Genomic DNA, 21,265 nt, shown 5'->3' with positions numbered 1-21,265 from the left:
TGTCCTAAAACAGGATTTTTTTTAGACAGTGGAAACACAAAAGCTAGTCTGCACAACTGCCCCTGTGTGTCCATTCAGAGGTTTTAAATCCGCACAGTTACTAATTAAAATGCCATGCAATGTAGCACAAATAAACATAGCCTGTCTCTGAATTCCACAGTTTCTGCAATGACTCCTGATTTGAGGAACAGGTTAGTAAATTGACCTGGCTGTGGTAAGGGTAGTCCTGTTCCATTCATATAGTTAATGGTTAGTTTGTAGCTGCTGTTGAAAAAAGTGTCTCAGATCTATCCATATGCACGAAAAACACTCCCAAGGATTTCATTCTTTGATGTCTTCTGTTTTTCTTTTTCTTTTTGCAGAGAGATTTATTGAGCCATGAGGGCCAAATAGAGCTGTAGCATGTCTACTGGTCTCTATAATCAAAGTGATAATGTTTTGCTGGACATCATAGTGCTGAGCTTTCCAGTGAAATTTCTTTCACTCAGATTTGGCCCCTCATGTGAACTGGCATGAAGAGAGTCTCTATTATTATGGCAGGACTCCAGTGGGTTCCTCCTCCCCAAACAAACCATGTAAATGCATGTCTGCTCTCTGCATACACTTGAAAGATTTCATGGCATCTCTTTAGATTACTGTAATCTGTCTTTATTGCTAAATTCAAGAGCTGGTATCTCAAAACTCTGATTTAGTAACCTACTTGGCTGTTGGAGTACTTTGATTCAGGGTCTCTGAGAGTAATATTTTGTAATCTCTAGGTAACAAAAACGTAGTGTTTTTTAGACATTTCTCTTTTAATAATTCTAGAGAGGAGAAAAGGAACCAAAGCGTATCTCTCTATTTTTTGTTTCAAAGATTCCCATATGGAAAAGTCTATAGAACTTAACAGAAAAAAATTATAACCGTTCTCTAAGCTTTTTGAACTATCCTATAGAATTTAATAAAAAATATATTCCTGCTTTTGAATACTATAGGCTGGTTTACACACACAGAGAGAGAGAGAGAGAGAGAGAGAGAGAGAAAAGACTATCATTTTCTATTGAAGTCTGTAGGTTTTAGAGTACCATAATTTCTGTTAAACCATGTTTAATTTTGATAGAACCCTTTGGGTTAATCAGTAAATTCCGTGAGAGGTTTCCATGAAGAATTACTGCAGACTGCAAAAGTGCTAGAGTTAAATGGTAATATGTAGTGGACATAAATATCCTTTCAAAGATTCCTGAAAATTAGTGGTAAAACATTGAACATTTTAAATTAACTTTTTTATTATTTTTAATCTATCCTATCCTGTTATAAGAGCACATTAATAAATAACAGAATAAAGCAGATTTGGCTGGGTAGTGTACAAAAGAGAGGGGTTGTACATAACTGTTGTCTAGTATATGAAGCAAGTTTTGTGTAACATCCATTCATTTTAGCAAACAAATAAAGGCAAGATCTGAAGACAACCCAGAACAATGACTCCCTGGGAAGACTGTGTTTGTCTAGATAACATACCACATTCTTTAAATCTGTCCTCTGAATCAGCCTCCATTTATCTTTCTTAGCATAACAGTGAATGCGGACTGACGGGCTGCATCTTTCCTTCTAGTTATCAAGACTTGATGCACGCACATAAATAAGACTATAGGTGAATTGAATATGCAAGTAGCTGCAGGCTTAACAAATATTCTTTCCGCTCCAAGGATAATTGGGGCCATGGTGATTGGTGGGATTTTGTAGGGTGCTGCAGGATTTTGTGGGTTTTCTATAGAATGTTGTAGATGATGTGCTGGGCTCTGCAGTGCATTTCCATGAGCATGTCGCACTCTGTTGCTGCTGCATGTGCAGAAAGTTAAAAAGGCTGCAATTACACTAGCGCTGGGAAGAAAGCAGCAAGAGAAGTGATTTGAAGAGAGTGGACCAGGCGCAAAGGAAGACAGCTTTAGAGCTGGTGGCAAATGTGCGATTACTCTTCAACTGGAGATCATTTTTAGAAACTGAAGAATAGCAAATATCGCAAACAGTGGAGGCTCGGCAGGGTAGGTATTGTTTTGAGTCAAATACAGAATGATCTTTACTGACTGTGGTAAATTGTTCATTTTGTGTATTCACTTTCAGATGTCACCAGTTTCCTCTGGGCATAAATAAGGATCACATTTGTGGAAATGTCTGTCAGAAAACTGAACTGAAAAACGGGGTGGAGGGGATATAAGAGAAGTTGAGACTTAAAAAATGAGAAACGGTTCACAATTTGTTAGAAAAAGAAACAATGTTGGAATTTTAGTTTTTTTATGGGAGGGGACTTTTCCCCCCACCCTTCTCATTTTTCCCTAATTCTCCCTTATGAGCCTCAGAATAAAACTTGGGGCCTTCACTCTCAGAAGAAGAGAGATTTGCTTTGCATTTTAAGGAGTTCACCAAAAATCATCAGTCCTCTTCTGATCAACAGCCAGATGGGATCATTCAGAGGTCTCTTCACTCAGCCGAGGAGCATGCTGGGCCAAGAAATAAAAGGCTACGATCAGAATACAAACTGATCTGTGGTTGGCAGCCCACGAGACTGCTGGGCCAAACTGAGGATCATTATTATCATTGAATTTTGTTTGCACAACCATTTGGACTCTGCAGTCTTCAGTGTTGTCTCTAGCCAGTTTAAAAAGTAATTTTTAAAAATTTGCTGTTTCCTGTTTTAATCCCCCATGTCTTCATGACTTCATGGGATGTTAGTTTAGCATTGAAATCATTTGAAATAGCACTAACAGTAAGTAAAAATTCCTAGCAATTATCTCACCTTCCTGACCAGTTCTGTTAAGGCAGCCATCTTGATTTTTTAAGCGCTTTCTCCATCTGGGGAGTTTGTAATTGACACAATGGTGGTTTATTAAAATGAATAATTCAGTTGTTTTCAGCACTACACATAAAACCAAAATCAAAACAGCTAAAAGCTTACATGAATTGAAATTATGTGGCACCTGTGATCTAATCTGTTACTGACACCCTAAAGCAAGATTTTAATTCTAAGGCTGTATGTTTCAAGGCTTGAAGACTCTTCACATTTCCATCTCCCATTCTGTTTTTAACTGAATTGACTGAAGATTGCTCTTATTTTTACAAAACTATGCAGTGTGCAGAATGAGGGTTTCTTCCTCATCTAGTCTTTTTGTGTTTTATAATTGGCTAACTACAGATTTCAGATGGAGAAAAGTGGACTTAGTTCAATTCCAGAGAAATATAGGGGAATAAAAAAGAGGTGTGTGACAGAGTCCAAGGGAATTGGGCATACCAGAGTCTAACTAGTGGCACTGCTTTCTCTGAAAGCACAGACTCCCCTTTCATCCCTTGAGGTGGTCCTTCAGGAAGAGAGATGAGGCACATTGGCAGGGCAGTGTGGCAAAGCTTGCACTGCTGGTATCTGTGCTGTAACTATTCACAGAAGAACCGAGGGATCCATCTTCTAGTGTTGTCATACTGGCACCTTGCACAAAGCACTATGTTACCTTTTAAAAAGCTGTGAGTATGAAAAACCGTCAAGCTTGATTCAGTGTGGAGCGTTTCTCAGCTGTTCACAAAAGCCTGCAGTGGAGATCATGCCATGTGCAAAAAGATCATCTAACCTTTGCGCGCAAGACAGTGGCCTCACTTAGGCAGGAGAGCTAATAAAATTTAAATCTTTGGATTGTTCAGTTTAAATGTAAATACTTAAATGTGAACTTGCTTGAGGAACTTTGATGGCTTTAAAAACTCCTTTCTACCCTCAGGCAGTAAAGCAGGAGCTGAAGCTTTATATTGCTCTTTGATATTTCCAGGCACCATATGCTCAAAAGTGCATATTTGAAATCAAGCCTTCAGTTGCTGTTGAAGCCTGTGACCTGCCTGTATCACTGTTAGGGTAAAAATGTTTATCATTTTATTATCTTCCTTCCTCTGAGATTCTTGGCATTTTTGATGATGTATGATTGATTCAAGAAGCACAAATGGTGCAGCCTAACTCTTTTGAGGTAGCCATAGCACATTCAAAGCCAGAATGACACCACCTGACCAAATCTATTTACTCAAGTAAGAAAAGCTGCTTTAGAAGAATCAACATCTTATATTTTTGTCTAAAAGGTACTTCTGTGTGGGAGACCTGCAAAAGCTGACAAGTGAACAGTGCAAAAGGCTTGTATTTATCTGAATTTCTTGGCAGGCTCTTAAACAGTTCTGTCTATAAAATCTAATATTCTTAATGCTGAGAGTAAATGGCAAAGAAAATTATTCACCAGGTATAGATCATCTGGACATCTGCGTTCCAAGTAAATAAAAGACAACTGTATGGGAAATGCAGAAAATGTGTCTCATTAAGGAATATCATCATGAAGTGTATGGTGCCCTGGAAACAAAATCATTCATTTGTGCCATAGTGGATTAAACTTTCATGATTACTGCTGAAATAACTAAGTGCTCAGATGTCATGGTGGTAAAGGCAGAATAAGGACTAAGGAAAGGAGGAGAATTCCATATTGACACACACGAGATCTGAGATATTAGGCGTGGAGCCAGAGCTATCCCTTTTAATAAGGGATAAGTGGTCACTCTGGTATTTAAAGACTATTGTTAGCACATCTTACATAGTTTTACTGATCCCTGATACACTGTATCCATCAGAAGTGGTTTAAAAGCTGCATACAAGAAGCTATATGCGGAGCACAACAACAGGAAGTTTTATTGGTCCTACAAAACCCAGAAACAATGCTTCACATTCTTGAGGGCCATCTACTGGAACCTTGCCCAGTAACTATTTACATATACATGCAACTATACCATAGAGCACTCTTGAGACTTTGAGTGGAAGGAGAAAAAAAGGGAGAGTTGAGGGGTTGGCAAGTGACATGACGTGAGAAGGGGAGTAGCTGGAAATGGGAGCTGAAGTTTAGGCAGTGACAGTACTACCTTGGCCTTGAGAGTGAAGACAAGATGGTTGAACATGTGTAAAAAGGAGAGGTGCCGGTGGAAGAATTTGCTTTTAAAAATAGCAGAGTAGATTTTGATTGGTCCTGCACATAGATATAAAGGTGAAAGAGAGGATGCAAGGAGATTTCACCTCGTACCCTGGTGCCTTGGGACTAGCTGCACTCAATCTGGAGAGTACAGGCACAGCCCCTGGGTAGCTCTGGTGGTGGTACTGGCTTTCCCAAAAGAGAACTGACTGAATGAGGTTGGTATACCCTCTACACCAACAAGTAGAATGGGTGGCTTGTGGAGAACAGGGTCTGGTGCATCTTCTAATATGACAGAGTAATATGCGCTCTCCATGTGCCCTAACCAGAATTCAGCCCATGGGACGCTACTTCAGTGTGGTCGTTTCATGCTGTCCCTCAGAACAGGTTTTAAACCCAGAATCAATGTTAAGGGATGCCCCAGCTATCTCCCATTATCATGGCTGCCAGTCCTACATTCTACTATTTTCTTTATCCACTGTAATTTATTAAAGGGGCATTGTTGCTTCGTTTAGGCTACAGAATTTGTTTCTCTTTTATGTTGGGGCAAATTCTAATCTTGGTTACAGGTAGAAGTAACTCCACTGAGGCCAGTGGCTCAATACCTGCCCAGGTTAGGGAGCTGGCAGCTAATTCCAAATCTAACAAATTGCTTATGGCTGTAGAATTTCTTTAAAGCAATTTGCAGTGCTAAATACATCCACCCCTTTTGTGTTAATAGGCATTTAGGAATGTTTCTTTGCCTATTTCGCCCCCTCCCCCCAGCAGTTGTAATGTTCAGACAGATTTTTATAAATTGCCTTCAAACTGAAAGACTTGTTTTCCTGTTTATTTTAAACTGGCATTCATACATACAGGAAAAATACACACAGTATCCTGCCATGTTTCTGTTGGCAAGTATTAAGTTATCCTTGTCAGAACATGCCAACAGGATTTCTCTTAGCAAGCTAGCAGAAAGAAAACAATCGGTGCTCAGACTAAACAGACCCCATGCTTGGGTGTAATGCAGGATTCTTGTTAAACACTGCTCCCCTAAATGATGCTCAGCAGATTCTGTGTTCGTTTGGTTTATAGCTGTTCTGTGGGAATGTGGAGTACTGATTACAGATTCAAGTCTTTGGAGTTACTCCAGATATATGCTATTGTAACTGAGATCAGAATTTGGCCCTCAGAGATTAATAGCCAGGTTCTTTAATTTTTGTTGTCCCCAGTGGTTGCAAAGCCCGGGTAGCTGCCTCCTGCACCACCCCTCTGCCACTGAAGCTTCTGATATAAGCTACAGGAGGGCACTAGTAGGTATGTCTACATAGCAAATAAATAAATAAAATAAAAAATGAATGTGTCAGGGAGTCTCTGGGCTTGGGCCAACTAACTCGGGCTTGTACTTTGGGACTAAAAATATCAGAGTAGACATTCCTGCTTGTGCTGGAGCCCAGACTCCAAGACCCTCTTCCCTCACCGGGTTTCAGAGCCTGGGCTCCAGTCCAGGGGCAGCGAGTTATATGGGCCCATGGTGCCAGTGCTCCAGGAATATTTAGGGCCCAGGGGCCCGGCTCCACCAATGTTCAGGGCTGGGTCTCGCCCCTGGCCACCGGCGCCACCACCGGCAGTGCAGTGGGGCTAAGGCAGCTTCCTTCCTGCCCTCGCTCCGTGCCACTCCCGGAAGTGGCCGGCGCGTCCCTGCAACTCCGGGTCGTAGGGGGTGTGTGTCTCCGCACGCTTCCCCCGTCTCGAGCGCCAACTCTGTAGCTGCAGGGGCTGGGGAAGGGGGATCAGGAGAGAGGAAGGGGATTGAGAGACGATCCCCAGGGCTGTGTGAAGATGGGCCCGGGCTGGGACCTACTCACAGGAAGAAGCCAGGCACCTTTCTTCTCCTCTGCCCACATGTTCACTTCACCCTGGTCCTCCTGCCTAGGAGCCGCTGCCAGAGGGGTGTGTGGGTCGCTTGTGGGGGCCACTCGAAGTAAGAGCCGCACCTCTCACCCTCTCCTGCACATCTGCCCCAGCTCAGAGCCCGCCCCCACACCCTCTCCTGCACCCTAACCCCTTGCCCCAGCCCAGAGCCCACATCCCTCCTGCACCCAAACTCCTTCCCAGAGCTCACCCCCTGCACCCTCTCCTGCACCCCAACCCCTTGCCCCAGCCCATAGCCCACATCCCTCCTGCACCCAAACTCCCTCCCAGAGCCTGCCCCCCGCACCCTCTCTTGCACCCCAACCCCTGACCCCAGCCCAGAGCCCACACCCAAACTCCCTCCCAGAGCCCATACCCCTCCTACACCCAAACTCCCTCCCAGTGCCTTAGGCAAGTGTGTGTGTGTGTGTGGGGGGAGGAATTGGACCCATTCTGGGCACCACCAAAAATTATACAAACCTGCCGCCCTGCTCCATGCCAAATGTATACCTGGCTCTTTTTTAGTCCTGTAGTTGACCTGGGCTCTGAGACTTGCTGCTGCAGGTCTTTTTAAATTCTCAGTGTGGATGTACCCAGTGTGTTCTGACAATCACCAGACAACCCCTGAGGCTCCATAACCAGCTTCATGTCATTTAGAGCGGCCCCAGTGCTGCTCTAATCTCTGCCAAGACTGGACTCAGTCTCACTCAGGGATCCACAAAAGGCTCTTTGTGGTTCTTTTCTCAGCAGATATGGTGTGCCTCAGAGAATATAGGCCAGGACAAAGGCAACACGTGTATGGGGGGGTGCACAAGGTCACATGCCCCTCCCCCTCAGAACCCTACTGCATACCACCAGAACCTTTAAATTGTGCCCCTCTCCCCACTATCAACAGTCTCTGCCAGGACAGGATGGTAAGAGGCACTGCACTCCAGTGATGGAAATTAGAGCAGCCTTAGGGCCAGACTGACTATCAGCATTGATTGTGGGCAGAGGAGTCAGGAAGCTGCTGAAAAGTCACGTTGGCTATCCCCTCAGGTAAGCTCAGCAGAGCTCTGTCACACCTAAGTATCTGCTTGTGGATTTTAAAGCCTGTGAGATGTATTTAAAAACTGAAAAATCCCTGGTTAGTGTGGCAGAGGTTATATAATGGCTTCAGGAATCAACCGTCATATATGGCATTTTGCAAATTTCAAACTGAGATTCCTTTCAAAAGTGACTTTTTTGTTAATGACCCAAGTTTTGCTGTAAACTTTTAACTTGATGGGAGTGAGAGCCAGCTTTTGAGGTTCTGCAACACTCCCAAAGCAGGCGAGTGCTCTTACTTGGAGTAGGGAAGAAAATTGAAAGGAAAATTTCAGCCTTCTTGTTTAAAATACATATCTATCCCTTTTCCTTCTGAAGGAAAATATAATTGATGTGAACCAATCATTTGACCCGAGAGCTTGTCACTCCTTTACCCTAAAGATCACAGGTTATTCACAGTGATTGGCTTTTGGAGTCTGGAAAAAACATAACCATACGTCCTTTGGTTTTGGGGCTGACCTCATGTATAGGTGGCAGTACCACCCAGGCTATTGCTAATGGCACTAGAGCCACCGTAACCTGCTACTAGTCAGCTAACTCGCTGAGTCAGTTCTTCTGCTGAACAGCTAGCATGTTCTCTGGCCACAAGGAGGTTCCGGGAAGCTGAATAGCATGAGAACCACTGGTCTAGGCAAAGGATTAAGAGTAAGAGAGTAATCCCAGCTTTGGGTCACATAAACCAAAATTTTCAAACTTGGGTGCCTAATGTTAGGCATCTAATTCCAAAGATGTGGATTTAGATGCTTCGCTTTAATCATTGTGTTTGAAAATGCTGATCTTAAGAACTCCGTGCCTCAGTTTCCAAATGGAGGAGAGTAGCAGACCAATCATCTTTCCTGCCAGGAGACAACAATAGCTAGCAGGAGACTGCAGAGGAAGGAGGATTGTGTGAAGACAGAGGATAATAGAGTGTTTTGTGAGGCCTTCTGTGGCTCAGATAAGCGACCAAACTTCTTTCACTAGTTCTTCTTTCACTAGTTCATAGGTTTTGTTACAGTAACACAGGAAGTGGGTTCATATGGGAAGGGTACTGTTTTCTGATAATTAAGATGCACGTTAAAAATAACCTAAAATTTACCAGGCTGCATGCACTGTCCCCAGATCCCCAGCATGGAAAATGGCCCTGGGAAAAAATGTTAACAGTCATTGGGATGGAGGGGTATGCAGTGTAGTTGTGTGTTGGTCCCAGAATATTAGAGACAAGGTGGGTGAGGTAACGTCTGTTATTGGACCAACTTCTGTTCATGAGAGACACAAGCCACACAGAGTAGGGGTGGTTATTCCAAGTTCTAGCCCAGTTTTTCAAAAGCGCACACATCTAGCTTGTAATTAGGATTCACATGTGCATAACTTTGCTCATGTGCATTGGGTGTTTCACACAGGCACGTTGTCATGCATATATTTGAAAACTTGGCCTCATATAGTTCCCATTGATAGTTCTCTGTGGTGGTTACCTTAGAAGATAATTTGGTCCTGCAGGCGAAAAATGTGAAGTCCCCCCCTTTAGAAGGTGGTTGCTCAGAGCCCAAAGCACTCACAGTCAGGTGTCAGTGCCTGTCATTCAAAAATAAGGCTCACTCAGTAAAGCTCATCCAAGCTTTTGGAAGCACTTGCCCAAGCACTCTGGTGAAGAGACTGGGGTGGGTAAGAGGCTTTATAGATTGGTATGCAACAGAATACCTTAGTTTAAGAGAGGACAGAGCAGATGCATTTTAAAGTCTCATTCGTGTAAAAATACAGGGCCAAATTCTGACGCCTGATGTCAGCGGGATGTCTCGCAAATGAAGATGCTATCCAATATGAGTAAATTACAAGAATCTGGCGCATATCATTTTTACTTTCAGAAACCTTTTAAAAACATGCATGAATCCTTTCTCTTCAACCATCCTGTTCATGCTGTGAGGTTACTTTATATAGTTTTGAAAATCAGATTTAAAAGTATTACAAGGGGTAGATTCAAAGAAAAATCCTTGTGCATATTAGGTTTCTTGCATTAGCTTTTCATTTCAATAGAAGATCTTATTTTATGTCTCTTTTGCTTTCTGAAGATTTTTTTTTTGCTTTAATCCCTCATATGTATAATACATTAAAGTCATTAATAATGAAGTAGGCTTTTAGCATCTACCCTGGAAGGTAAAACCCTTAATCACAATAACATCATTAGTGCATTCAAGCACTTAATTTTGATGCTTGACAGCGTTTTAAAGCACATAGCCATTGATAAGAACAAATAAGTGTTGTTATGTTTAATTGAGGGGGAAGCATGAAAAACCCTAAACTTCAAGTAATTAAATTTAAATATGTCATTTGAATTTAGCTGAGGTAATGTATAAACTGTGGGTATATTTTTCAATCAGTGAAAGACCTCTTCAGTAAGCATGATACATTTAAATTCAAATTCTGGGGAGTGGAAAGTAAACCCCGCTGCGGTTAAGAAGATAACTTGACTAAAACACTGAGCATTGTGTGTCTTTGACATCCAAGTGCTCAGGTTTCAAGTACTTTCATAAAGGGCTGTTTTCACTCATGGCTGCTTACAGGCCAGAGACCTCTCATTGCAACTGTTTATTTCCTGTTGTTGTCCTCCTCCCAATACTAATATGAACCGGTAATGAAACACTGTCACGCTGTCTCTGCCCTCCTTTCAATTGCCCCAAAACTGTTATAATTCAGGGCTTGTTGGCCCTAGGAAATGGCTTTATGGCACTTGGGTGAAATGTTTGTAGTGCATCTGCTCTCTCTCTGTTTGTAGTCCACAAGCACAGAACTGCAGTAATAAAACTACTAGTAGGTGTTTAATGGCAGGTTATTGAGGAAGTAGATAAAAGAAAATTGCCGCATTCACATCAGTGCGGGGAGGGGGGGGGAGTTTTTAAGGGAGCTGAACTGCTGAGCTTTGAACTGAAGAAAGTTATACTTAGCCATTTTGTCAAAGGGAATCTCCTTTTATTTCACACCAAAGTATTTCCATCAGTCTTCACTGTGAAATATACTGGTTTGGTAGAATTTCTACACAGTATGTAACATTCTAGTATGTATGTGTCTGCCTACAGACATGTATATTGGGTTTGGGGAGTTGTAACTTGGTATTATTATTATGGCAACAATAACTTTACAAAGAGTGTTAACTTTGTTTCACTTTTATACTACTTGATGTATTTCTCTGTGTTGAGCACCTCCAATAATACAGATTTAATGAGGCATTCTTTTTTAGAAATTGAGGTCCACAATAGCTGTGCTGCTTGGATGTCTTGGGGAGTAACATTTCCAGTTACATAGTTTGTGATCAACCAATTGCTTCTCCCAGATATTGAATTAAAAAATAAAAAACACTTTTTTTTTTCATTAGAGGGACACGGTGGGTGAGGTAATATAATTTATTGAAACAACTTCTGTTGGTGAGAGAGAGAGCGAGAGAGAGAGGAGCTTTCGAGCTTACATAGAGCTTTTCTTCAGGTCTGGGAAATGTACCCAGAGTGTCTCCACTAAATATAAGGTGGAATACATTGTTTAGCATAAGTAGTTAACACATATTTCAAGGGACCATTTAAGGTGAAGTAGCCTATTAACATCTCTCCAGTAATGGGGGGGTCGGAGAGAGGGGGAAGAGAAGTACGGGAAAGGGATTGGTTATAGATCCACTGTCTCTGTTCAGTCCATGATTTTTAGTGTCTAGCAAAGTTATGAATTTCATCTCCCAGGCTCGTCTTTTCAAGGTGTTGTGCAGGTTTCCTTTGAGGATGTGGACTGAGAGGTCAGATATAGAGTGATTACTTTGTCCCCAGGTGATATAGTGTTTTTGTCTTTTATAATTTTTCTGCGTGAGTTCATTTGACAGTGCACTGATTGGTTTCACCTACATAGTTGTTATTGGGGCATTTAGTGTGCTGGATGCTGTGCGCCACGTGTTGTCATGGGCATATGCAGGACCCATGGATCTTGAAAGGTGTACTGTGGGGGTTGTTGATTATCAGGTTTTACATCTTTTGTTCTGGCAGAGTCTGGCGCCGCTTTGAATTGGTGTGTCCTGGTCTGTGGGGAGCTTGCTTCTGATAGTAAGCTTGGCAAGATGGGGGTGAGTGGGAGGATAGCGAGGGTGAAGAAGGCTAGAAGATGGGGTTCAGGAAAGATTTCTTTCAGGATGGGGTCCCCGTCTTGTATGGGTTGTAACTGTGTGACGATACCCCACATGGGTATTTCATTAACAGACAAGAGAGTAGTCCCAGCAAAGATGTTTAAATGAGTTCAGGTCCTCAATTTTCCAGTACACTAGAACAGTTATCTGAAAACTTAAATTTGAATAATGGAGGTTATGTCTCCAATATGTATCACTTATATGAATCCTCAATTATCTGAATGAAATCCATGTATGCCATTCCATTTGAATAAATGGGGTTCTGCTGTACAGCATTAGCAATGTAAATAAGAGGGGAAAGTATCATGACATTTAAAAAGATAAAGGGGGGTGGGTGGAGGGAAGCAGCACTGGAATTCCATTCCACTGCACAGAGAGTTACCTCATTTGTATTATTGCTCTTTGTATCTTGTTTATAAATCAGTGGGAATAAATCACCAATATAGCATCTAAATTAAGAAGAGAGAGTGGAAGGGTTAGCCAGAATAGAGGTAAAGAAGGAGGAGAGCAGGGAAAGACTTGCCAAAAACTCTTATGACTCCTTCATATCCCACACACACATCTGTGAAACTATATCAAATGACCCAAACGTCTCTGTTATCCTGTTTGGTCAAGTTATTCTTTTTAGGCCTGGAGGCATTGTGTACTTTACAACATTTTAGCCTGTTCAAACATGCTTGTGAAGAGTCCGTCTCTCTAAGATGCTTCTAGTGCCCCCTATCACTGTAGCATCTGAGCACCTCACAAACTTAATTTATTATCATCACACAGCTATGAGCTATCCCCATTTTACAGCTGAGGAGCTGAGGCACATTGAGTTGCCCAAAGTTGCACAGGACGTCAGTGGCGGAGCAGAGAAAGGAACCCAGGTCTCCCAAATCCTAAGATAGTCCCAAAACCATTGGACTATCCTACATCTCCATAGGCTCCTTTGTCAAAGTTTACTACAATTAGCTGACACAATGTATTCTTAGTTCCCTGGGTTCTGTTCATGATTAGCTGATGTGCTACTGAACACAGTGCTGGCCTGCACTAATTGTTTGGTCATTGCCAGCATTGTGTCTGATTTTGTAATGTGGATGACAAGCCATAGGATGACCCAAACTCCAATTTGGAATTCATCTACTAGGCAAAAGCAACAACCTCTTTTTTTAAATTGAATATGTCGAGGTAGACCCTCAGCGGGTGTAAACTCCAATTTTCTCAAAAAAGGCACCCTTATAGCCGTAAATCTCTATGGGCCAAAAGGTGGGCCCAGCACAAAGCCTAAGAAAATGGCTGTGTTTGGGAGAGTTGAGTGGGGTTCAGTGTGAGAAGGAACATTTCCATCTTCCCCAAGCAGTGGGCTATAGTAGTCCCTGTGACTATTGAAGCCACTACTTACACAGGAGCAAGGGTGATCAGCCAGTGGATCCACACAACAGCAGATCCACCAGATCCTCCCCAAAGACACCGCCCTTTACTTATTCACAGCTCTACAACACACAAGGGGGTGTGGAACCCCTGCAAGGGGTCCCTGCATTCTGGCATACCATGCAGCACCAGTACTACACATGCTCAGGGCTTTCCACGCAGAGTGTGGAGGAGCAGGATATGCCCCCAAAGGGAGATTCTGGAGAGGCCCTGGAAAAGCAAAGCTCCACCCTCATAAAGGAGACTGCAGTGACCAACACTTGAATCTGGGCTGTTAGGTTTTCTATGCACTGATAGGACTGGAAAGATTTCATTTAATAGTATTAACACAATGAAGGCTGGATGAAGGGTTAAGTAGAATTAAGCTGTATTATGATCAACTTATGACCAGTAAGGAACAAGAGGGTGAAAGTAGGGTGCATCTTTTAGCTTAATTCATAGAAATTAGAGAGAGAAATGAACTATTAGGGTATCTAGCCCATCCATCCCTGTTTTAGCGCCAGGTTGTTCTCTTCAGTATGTTGAAATGCATGAGAGTAAGTGAACAATTTTTGAGATATAATGTGGACAGGTGGAAAAACATTTGCTAACCCATAGGGACTGAGTGCTCTAAGTAAAGAGGAGATGAGTGTGTATTCATGTGCCGTGAATAGCCATTTTACTGCAGAGCTAAACAACATTGTCTTGTATTTCTGTAGCTCACCATTGCATGGAAAGAGCTCTTTATATTCCAATATCTAGGCCTGGAGAAATGAAATAGAAGAATGGGGCCGTTAGAACAATAATGAGGGAGGGAAACCATAAAGCGAACAAATTTTCTATCTGAGATTGCTGGGGTCAGATCAAAGTAAGTGACAGATTCCCTGCGAAAGAATGGTGTCTCTGCCTTCTGCGTGGCACTGGTTAACTAAGCAGGTTTCTCTCTGGTTGGGTTATTGCTAATCTGCTGTGTTTGTGTGCGTGCACAGAAAATTAACCTGATTCCCATTTTATTAGCTAAGCAGTGATGCTACTGCAGAGCGAAGGGCGGAAAATGTGCCCTTGGTTTAGAAGCCACTGGGCTATCAAGCAGGAGAGTTGCATTACCAATCCCAGTCATGTCAAATCTATAACTTGATGGCTCACACCTGAATCCTCCCTGTTGGTTTATGTTTATAGTCTCCTCTGTCATCTGGTATCTGTCTGTGCACATGAGACGCGGAGACAGACAGACAGAGAGAAAGGGTCTGGAGGCATTTCTAACAGAGATGCCAAGCTGTCAAATAATAAATCAGGAAGAGGCTCCCTGATGGCTTCACTTCAGCAGGAAGACTCCCTTTTGTGACTATGTGTGTGGTGCCTACTGGTTATTTTCACTCCCATCAGAGCTGTCTGATACGGTCAAGTAGGTTTGAAGCTTTCACGTTCAATTTTCCCTTCATTTATTGTGACTATTTTATTTCTCTGTCTTTCTCTGTAGTTTTCAGGGCTACACGTTACATCCTCCTTTCTCTTTTGACTACTTACATGGATCTTCATCCCAGAGTTAAAAAAATAAAAATAAAAATCTGTACTTTTCTTAGGGTTTCAGGGACAAAAGAGGAAATACATTCAATTTAGGAAGACCTCTAATCTCTGGTTATACAGAACGGCTTTGTTAGATAAGATTAAAAATTTCCTGAATGTCCCTCTTCATCCCCGGAGACCCCACCATTTGTATCAGCTATTGTCAGTAGTGGCAGGGCTTGATAACAGCTGGCTAGAGACGTGACCACACAGCAACACAACAAGAACCAGGCAGCCTGGTTCATAAATCTTCAGCAAACCCATTCCCCCAGCACAGCTGTGAATCTGTTACTGTCATAGTCCCAGGGAAAATGCTTTGTCCTCCAACAAGTCAAAAACTGAACTTCAACACTATCAAGGGCCCAATTGAAGTGCACATTGAGAAATATTCCATTGTCTTTTTAATTGTAACCCTTATTATTGAACAAGGATGTAAATTTGAGTTGAATTTTGTTGGATACATGGCTAATTTTCCAAAATCATGTTTCCTTTCTGCCCTGTCAGTGGAATTGGAAGTGTATGGTACTGTAATCCAACTGTAACTAGCTAACATTTTTATATAGGGACAGTTACCTTTGGAGTCTTATTCACAGTACACCAGATTCTGATGTCTTCATGGTGGGTAGCACCTGGCTCCCCAAGTAGTCCCATTAAAGTCAGAATCTGACCATCTGGAGTAAGCCCATTGACTTCAGTTGGACTACTCACAAACTATGGTACTTCACAGCATGAGTTAGGGTGGCAGAAACCTGGCCTATATACTTGAGATGCAAGGATCCCAGTGTTGTTCATGGGAGAAACTGAATTTGTACACAGTGGGCCCAATTCTGCTCTCGCTGAAGCAAAAGTCCCTCAACTTCAGAGGAACCAGGACTGATCCAAAGGTTCAATATCCCATTTCTTGTAATGTTAATAGCTAGTGAAATGACACCAGTTAATATTGGAAGGTGAATAGGTGGAATTGCTATGGAGCCAGAACTAACAATTCCAAGGCCTCATGCAGCACGTTTAGTAAAGTTCGGAAATGAGCCAACACAGATTATTATGGTTGGAAGGGACCTCAAGAGATCATCTAGTCCAACCCCCTGCTCAAACCAGGACCAATCCCCAAATGGCTCCCTCAAGGATTGAACTCACAGCCCCATCTTCTAATATGTTAGCTTTTACAGGGCTTTGGCTCTAGGCATGGTATAACGTGACAATACTTGGACCACCATGCTGTTACTTTGGAGACTCCCGCTCTAGTATGGACCAGAATCCAAGAATGGGCTTGTTAGAGAATCTTTCTATAAGAATAAAAGCTCACTGTGCTGTAGGTAATAGCAGCAAAAATAGCAGCCTTATGCTCAAACACAAGTCTTTTTCTTCGAGACATTTTAATTCCCGGCAGTGCTATAGATTCACAAAGCCCATTGAGTAGGAAAGCTACAATTAAAAATACATGATCCTCACTTAAAAATAAAATATTGCTAATATACAGTTTTTCTTTTTTCTTGTCAGCTCCGTCTCCAATTGCTTTGATCCAGGCTAAAGAAATAACAAGGCACAGCGTTGCATTGGCTTGGCTGGAACCTGACAGGCCTAATGGAGTCATCTTGGAATATGAAGTCAAATATTATGAGAAGGTATTACTCAAAATGATCAGATGAGGTTTGTTTCCATTACAGCCATTCCCAGATAGGATCTCATTATCGGGACCAAATAGGTTTGGTTTCATAATCATAACCAATTAGGGATTTCATACACTTGAACAGTTACACTGAATAATGAGACTAATATACTGCACTCTGCTCTAACAGTGTATTTGGGTTTTTCTTTTTTTCTCCCTTAGAACCAGGTTTTTACAGCGAGCATATTTATAATGAGAATCAATATAGCTGAGAAGTAGTGATACATTAGCCTTACGTCAGAGATAGAAGTGTAATAATGAAGTATGTAACACAGCAATAATAATAAGATCTGTTTAAGTCGATGGCTTCTGCTTAGAGTGATGGTGTGGGTTTGATGGCTTTTAATAGAAAATAAGGAAAGAAAATTACATTCTTCAGCCTTTCCAAGTTATAGGGAGACATTATTTCTACAAAATAATTTGTCTCTCCTCAAGTACAGAACTATGAAAAGAGCTATTTGCTTTCAAGGTTGCCTGGAAAATGAACAATTACCTTTTCTTTCTCTCTCTCTCTTTTTTCCTTTTTTAAAGGTAATCGCTTATTTGCCTCCCTAATAAAGCCAGAAAAGGGCAGCTGATTTTCACTGAAACTAGATTACAACATTTTCTGACACATTTTCCAGCCTGAAATAGACGTTAAGACATAGGCTTTCTGGCAAACATTTCCCAAGGGGTTCTTGGCTATGTAGCTCCTGGCTGGAAGAGGGGAAAAAGAAAGAGTGAGCAAGAATAAAATTATATTTGTTCATCAGCAGGATCATGATTGAAGACCTGGCTACTTTCCAGAGAATTTTCCTGTTCGATTTCTGAAACAGTCATTGATACCTGAACATTAGACCTACCATCCCCAACATCCTTTCTGACCATCCCCAAGACCCCCTTTTAAACCCAGTACTAGTAAGGGTAACAACAAAAACATTTTTAGGGATCTTTTGAAAAGTCAAATGCTATTGTCATAGCCTCAGACAGATTTGGCAGTGAACTGGGGGTCCAGGATTCACTGTGCAGGGAGACATTTTTGTGTGCCTCACCCCTGTGCTCTGTTGCTCCTAGGACCAAAATGAGCGCAGCTATCGCATTGTGAAGACAGCTGCCAGGAACACAGATATCAAAGGCCTGAACCCTTTGACTTCATACGTGTTTCATGTGCGAGCCAGGACAGCAGCGGGATATGGGGACTTCAGTGGGCCATTTGAGTTCACGACTAACACAGGTAACAACATGTGCATCATTGGCGGAGGGCTGACAGTAGATACATTCCTTCCCCCATTTCTTTCTTTCTTTCTTTCTTTCTTGACTCTACTCAGATTATACTGAATTTGACTGAGCTGCTCATTGGGAGTTTGACTTCATTTATTCACTTGAATGTGGCATCCATATTGTGCCATACTCCTGCGTGACACTATGATTTGTAAAAATGGCTGTTGACTGCCATTTCCACTGTTGTTTCTCTGATCCGGCCTTAGTAAATGTGACATTGCACAGTTATTTGGACATGCCGCATACTGGATGCAAGATGCTTACAAATCTTAATGAATAAATCTGAATGTGGTGTGGTAGAAGCACACACTATAAATGCTCTGAAGTTTTTTCTCTCGTTGATTCATGGAGATTTATATTCTCAACTTCTTTAATGCTAATATGAATTATTTGCATATATTTCCAGTGTGTCTCATCTAGAGAAGGATAAACCCCAATTACTCTCCTTTTTTAATGTACTCTCCTTTTTTGATATGAATCAGTGAGGTATGTTGTGTGTGTCTCCTTGCTTTGTGTTTTCTCTTAGACAATTTTGCAAAGGGAGGCATATGTAGATTGTGCTATCTCTGGATAGGTTCTCACTTGTTTAAGTCAAGGTAACATGTAATAGGCCACAAAAATGTGAATGGAGTGTTTGCTTCCTAAGACAGCGGAAGGAAGAGGATATGACCGAACGTGTTTCTTTAATTTCCATTATTCAGGTCTGTTTAAATCACTTCAGGTCACGTCACTCTGTTAACTTCCCTCAGGCATGGCATGAGAAAATTTAAAATAGTCAATCCACCAGGCAGAGGGAAGACATTTTAAAAACAACTTGCTCTGTTTGTGTCAGTGAGGAATGAGCATCTGGTCCATTAAAAAAAAATAAAGTAAACTGGGAAGCAATTCAGTGGGCAATAAAACAGGCATTATACCCTCTGACTGAGAATGGAGGGGTGAAGGAGAGGAAGTCCTTGTTCTCAGTGAGTTGAAGTTCCCCAAACCATTATCAAACATAATGTCTTTAACTAATTAGGGCCCTCCTGGAAAATTATGTTGAATGAATACATAATGAAGGCCTGAGACTGGCTTTGAGTAATACCCCTGAACTGCCTCTGCAAACCAGAACACAGCACTAAGTGTTGCTCGTGACAATTTTGTACTGTAGGTGGCTGTGCCCTGGGTGTGTGACACTAACTGATGTCTTCTCTGTCTCTAGTTCCTTCCCCCATCATTGGTGATGGTACCAATCCCACAGTGCTTCTTGTCTCAGTGGCTGGCAGTGTTGTTCTCGTGGTCATTCTCATTGCTGCTTTTGTCATCAGCAGGAGGTAAGAACTTAAGCCTCTCTCTCTCCCTCTCTCTTTCATAAGGGAGCTTTTTGTCTCGTCCAAACAAAGCTGAATTCTTTGATTAGCATCATAAACAGTGCATTTGCATTACAAGCCCTCTCCCATGTAGCTTTGATCTTCTCAGCATTAGTACCACAGCAGTATGTAATGTAATGGTAATAGTTCCAGCGCTATTTGCCCTTCAAATGCAAAGCTGATTTCTGTAACTGGGATTGAGAAACAAGCCAACTGGAGAGCTGCAGATATTGTTTTTTGATGCTGAGTTTAATGAGTCTGAGTACAGGGGATCTTCTTGGGTTGGCTTGTTATATGTAGGGGAAGGAAAGCAGTACTGCAGTGAAGTAACGTGCATGGAGAACCTCAAACAGTCTTGGTTGGGTGTTTTTGATTTTTGGTTTTAATACCCCCAGTTGTCTGTACATGGCTGCATCAGCCATTGGGGTAGTTCTTCCGTTGTGGGGAAGAAAGACAATAAAGAGAAGCCGTAGGCACTCAATACTTGTATACAGTAACACACCAGACTGGGTCCTTTGCTTACATTGTCAGGCAGAACTATAATCTCCTATCAAGTACCCGCTTCTGCCCCCAAAACAAGGTTTACCTCTTAGAAAAATCACTATAGCATCTCGTATCAGAGAGGAGAGAATACAAGTTGGCCCACTCTCCATAGTAGGGTCTGATCGCATTAGCTATAAATGGGCACAACTTCCTTTTGATTTACTCTTTCACTTCAAATCATCTTAAAAAGAGCAATTAAGTCAGTGTGATTATAATATCTGGTAAGTAGTCATGCATTGTAATGGCTTTCTGTGGGTGTTCAGCTCAAAGCATCCGTGCTGGCAGGAAAAAAGGAGGAAAAGAACATATGAAAACGTAATGCAGAGAGACAGGTTTATTAAAAGCCATTGCAACAGAAAATAGCATCACCAGGGCTTGATGACTTAATCTCCTCTCTGCTTTTATTGATCACTTTATTATTTAAAGCCAGATTGATAGCGGGATACATTGGATTTCTAATTATGAGTCGCCACCTTGGAGAATTGAGCCTGTCGAGTTGTTCGGAGATGATTCCTTCCCCACCTCCCCCAATAAAAAAAAAAAAGTCACTTCTCAAGGCTGATAAACATGGCTTGGTGATTGGCCCTCAATGGATCACTTTTTAGAAAATGAAATGTCAACCCCGTGCCCTAGTATTGATTCTCTTTAGTATCGGCCATAAAGCTGTCAAAGGAAAGGCTGCCTGGAGCCTGGTAGCTGACAGACTCGCTGATGCTGATGCGTACTCAGCCAATTCTTCTCCCCACTCAGGCTGTCTGTTTAGTTATCTCTGCCTAGAAGTGTTTAAATTGGACAAAACACAGATAAAGAGCAGCCTGGTAGCCAGGACCAAAGGCTGGCCTAAGTGCTGGTGGGAATGCAGATAAGTTAGTCAAGTGGCAATGGGTTCAAAGATGCCCCACACCTCTGCCTCATTAGGTTTTAGAGAGGCTGCGGAAGAGAAAAGACATAACAAAGTAAATGAAATGCTAAGGCAGCAAAAACCATGAGGCCCCTTCATGGGATGTTCTGTGAATATCAGTGCATTTAGGATGTTTATCATAGCACTTACCTGCCTACATACATTTAGCTCCAGTAGTTGGGAGTAGCTACTGATAAACAGAGCCCAGTTTTCAAAAGCGGGTGCCTTAATGGGGCACCCAAGGCCAATCCGCACTAGAAACGTTTGCCAGTATGGTCATATTGGTAGGAGAGATGAATTTTTGTGACATTTCTATACCAACAGAAGCTCAAGAGTGGACATTGTTATACCAACATAAAAGGACTTTTGCCAGCATAGCTTATTTTGCTCACCAAAGCGCCTGCACCAGGAGGCTTTGCCAGTGTAACTACACCAGCAAACCCTTTTCTAGTGTACACCTGGCCTAAATCTCATAGTTGTGCCATCAGATCTGCACTTACGTATACAAACCTCCAT

At 42.1% G+C, this 21,265-nt stretch overlaps 1 protein-coding gene across 1 annotated transcript in view; it reads left to right on the top strand.

Moving 5' to 3' along the window:
- EPHA4 (EPH receptor A4) overlaps positions 1-21,265 on the top strand; it is a 131,641-nt gene that overhangs the window by 81,836 nt on the left and 28,540 nt on the right. The window contains exons 6-8 of the mRNA XM_045030434.1: positions 16,531-16,655; positions 17,753-17,912; positions 19,158-19,269. Of these exons, the coding sequence (XP_044886369.1) occupies positions 16,531-16,655; positions 17,753-17,912; positions 19,158-19,269 (397 nt within the window). The remainder of the gene's footprint in view (positions 1-16,530; positions 16,656-17,752; positions 17,913-19,157; positions 19,270-21,265) is intronic.

The sequence above is a fragment of the Mauremys mutica genome, chromosome 9 (genome assembly GCF_020497125.1).
Source record: "Mauremys mutica isolate MM-2020 ecotype Southern chromosome 9, ASM2049712v1, whole genome shotgun sequence".
Classification (NCBI taxonomy): Eukaryota; Metazoa; Chordata; order Testudines; family Geoemydidae; genus Mauremys; species Mauremys mutica.
Note: the sequence above shows the minus strand (reverse complement) of the source record. Positions and strands in the feature narration are given on the sequence as shown.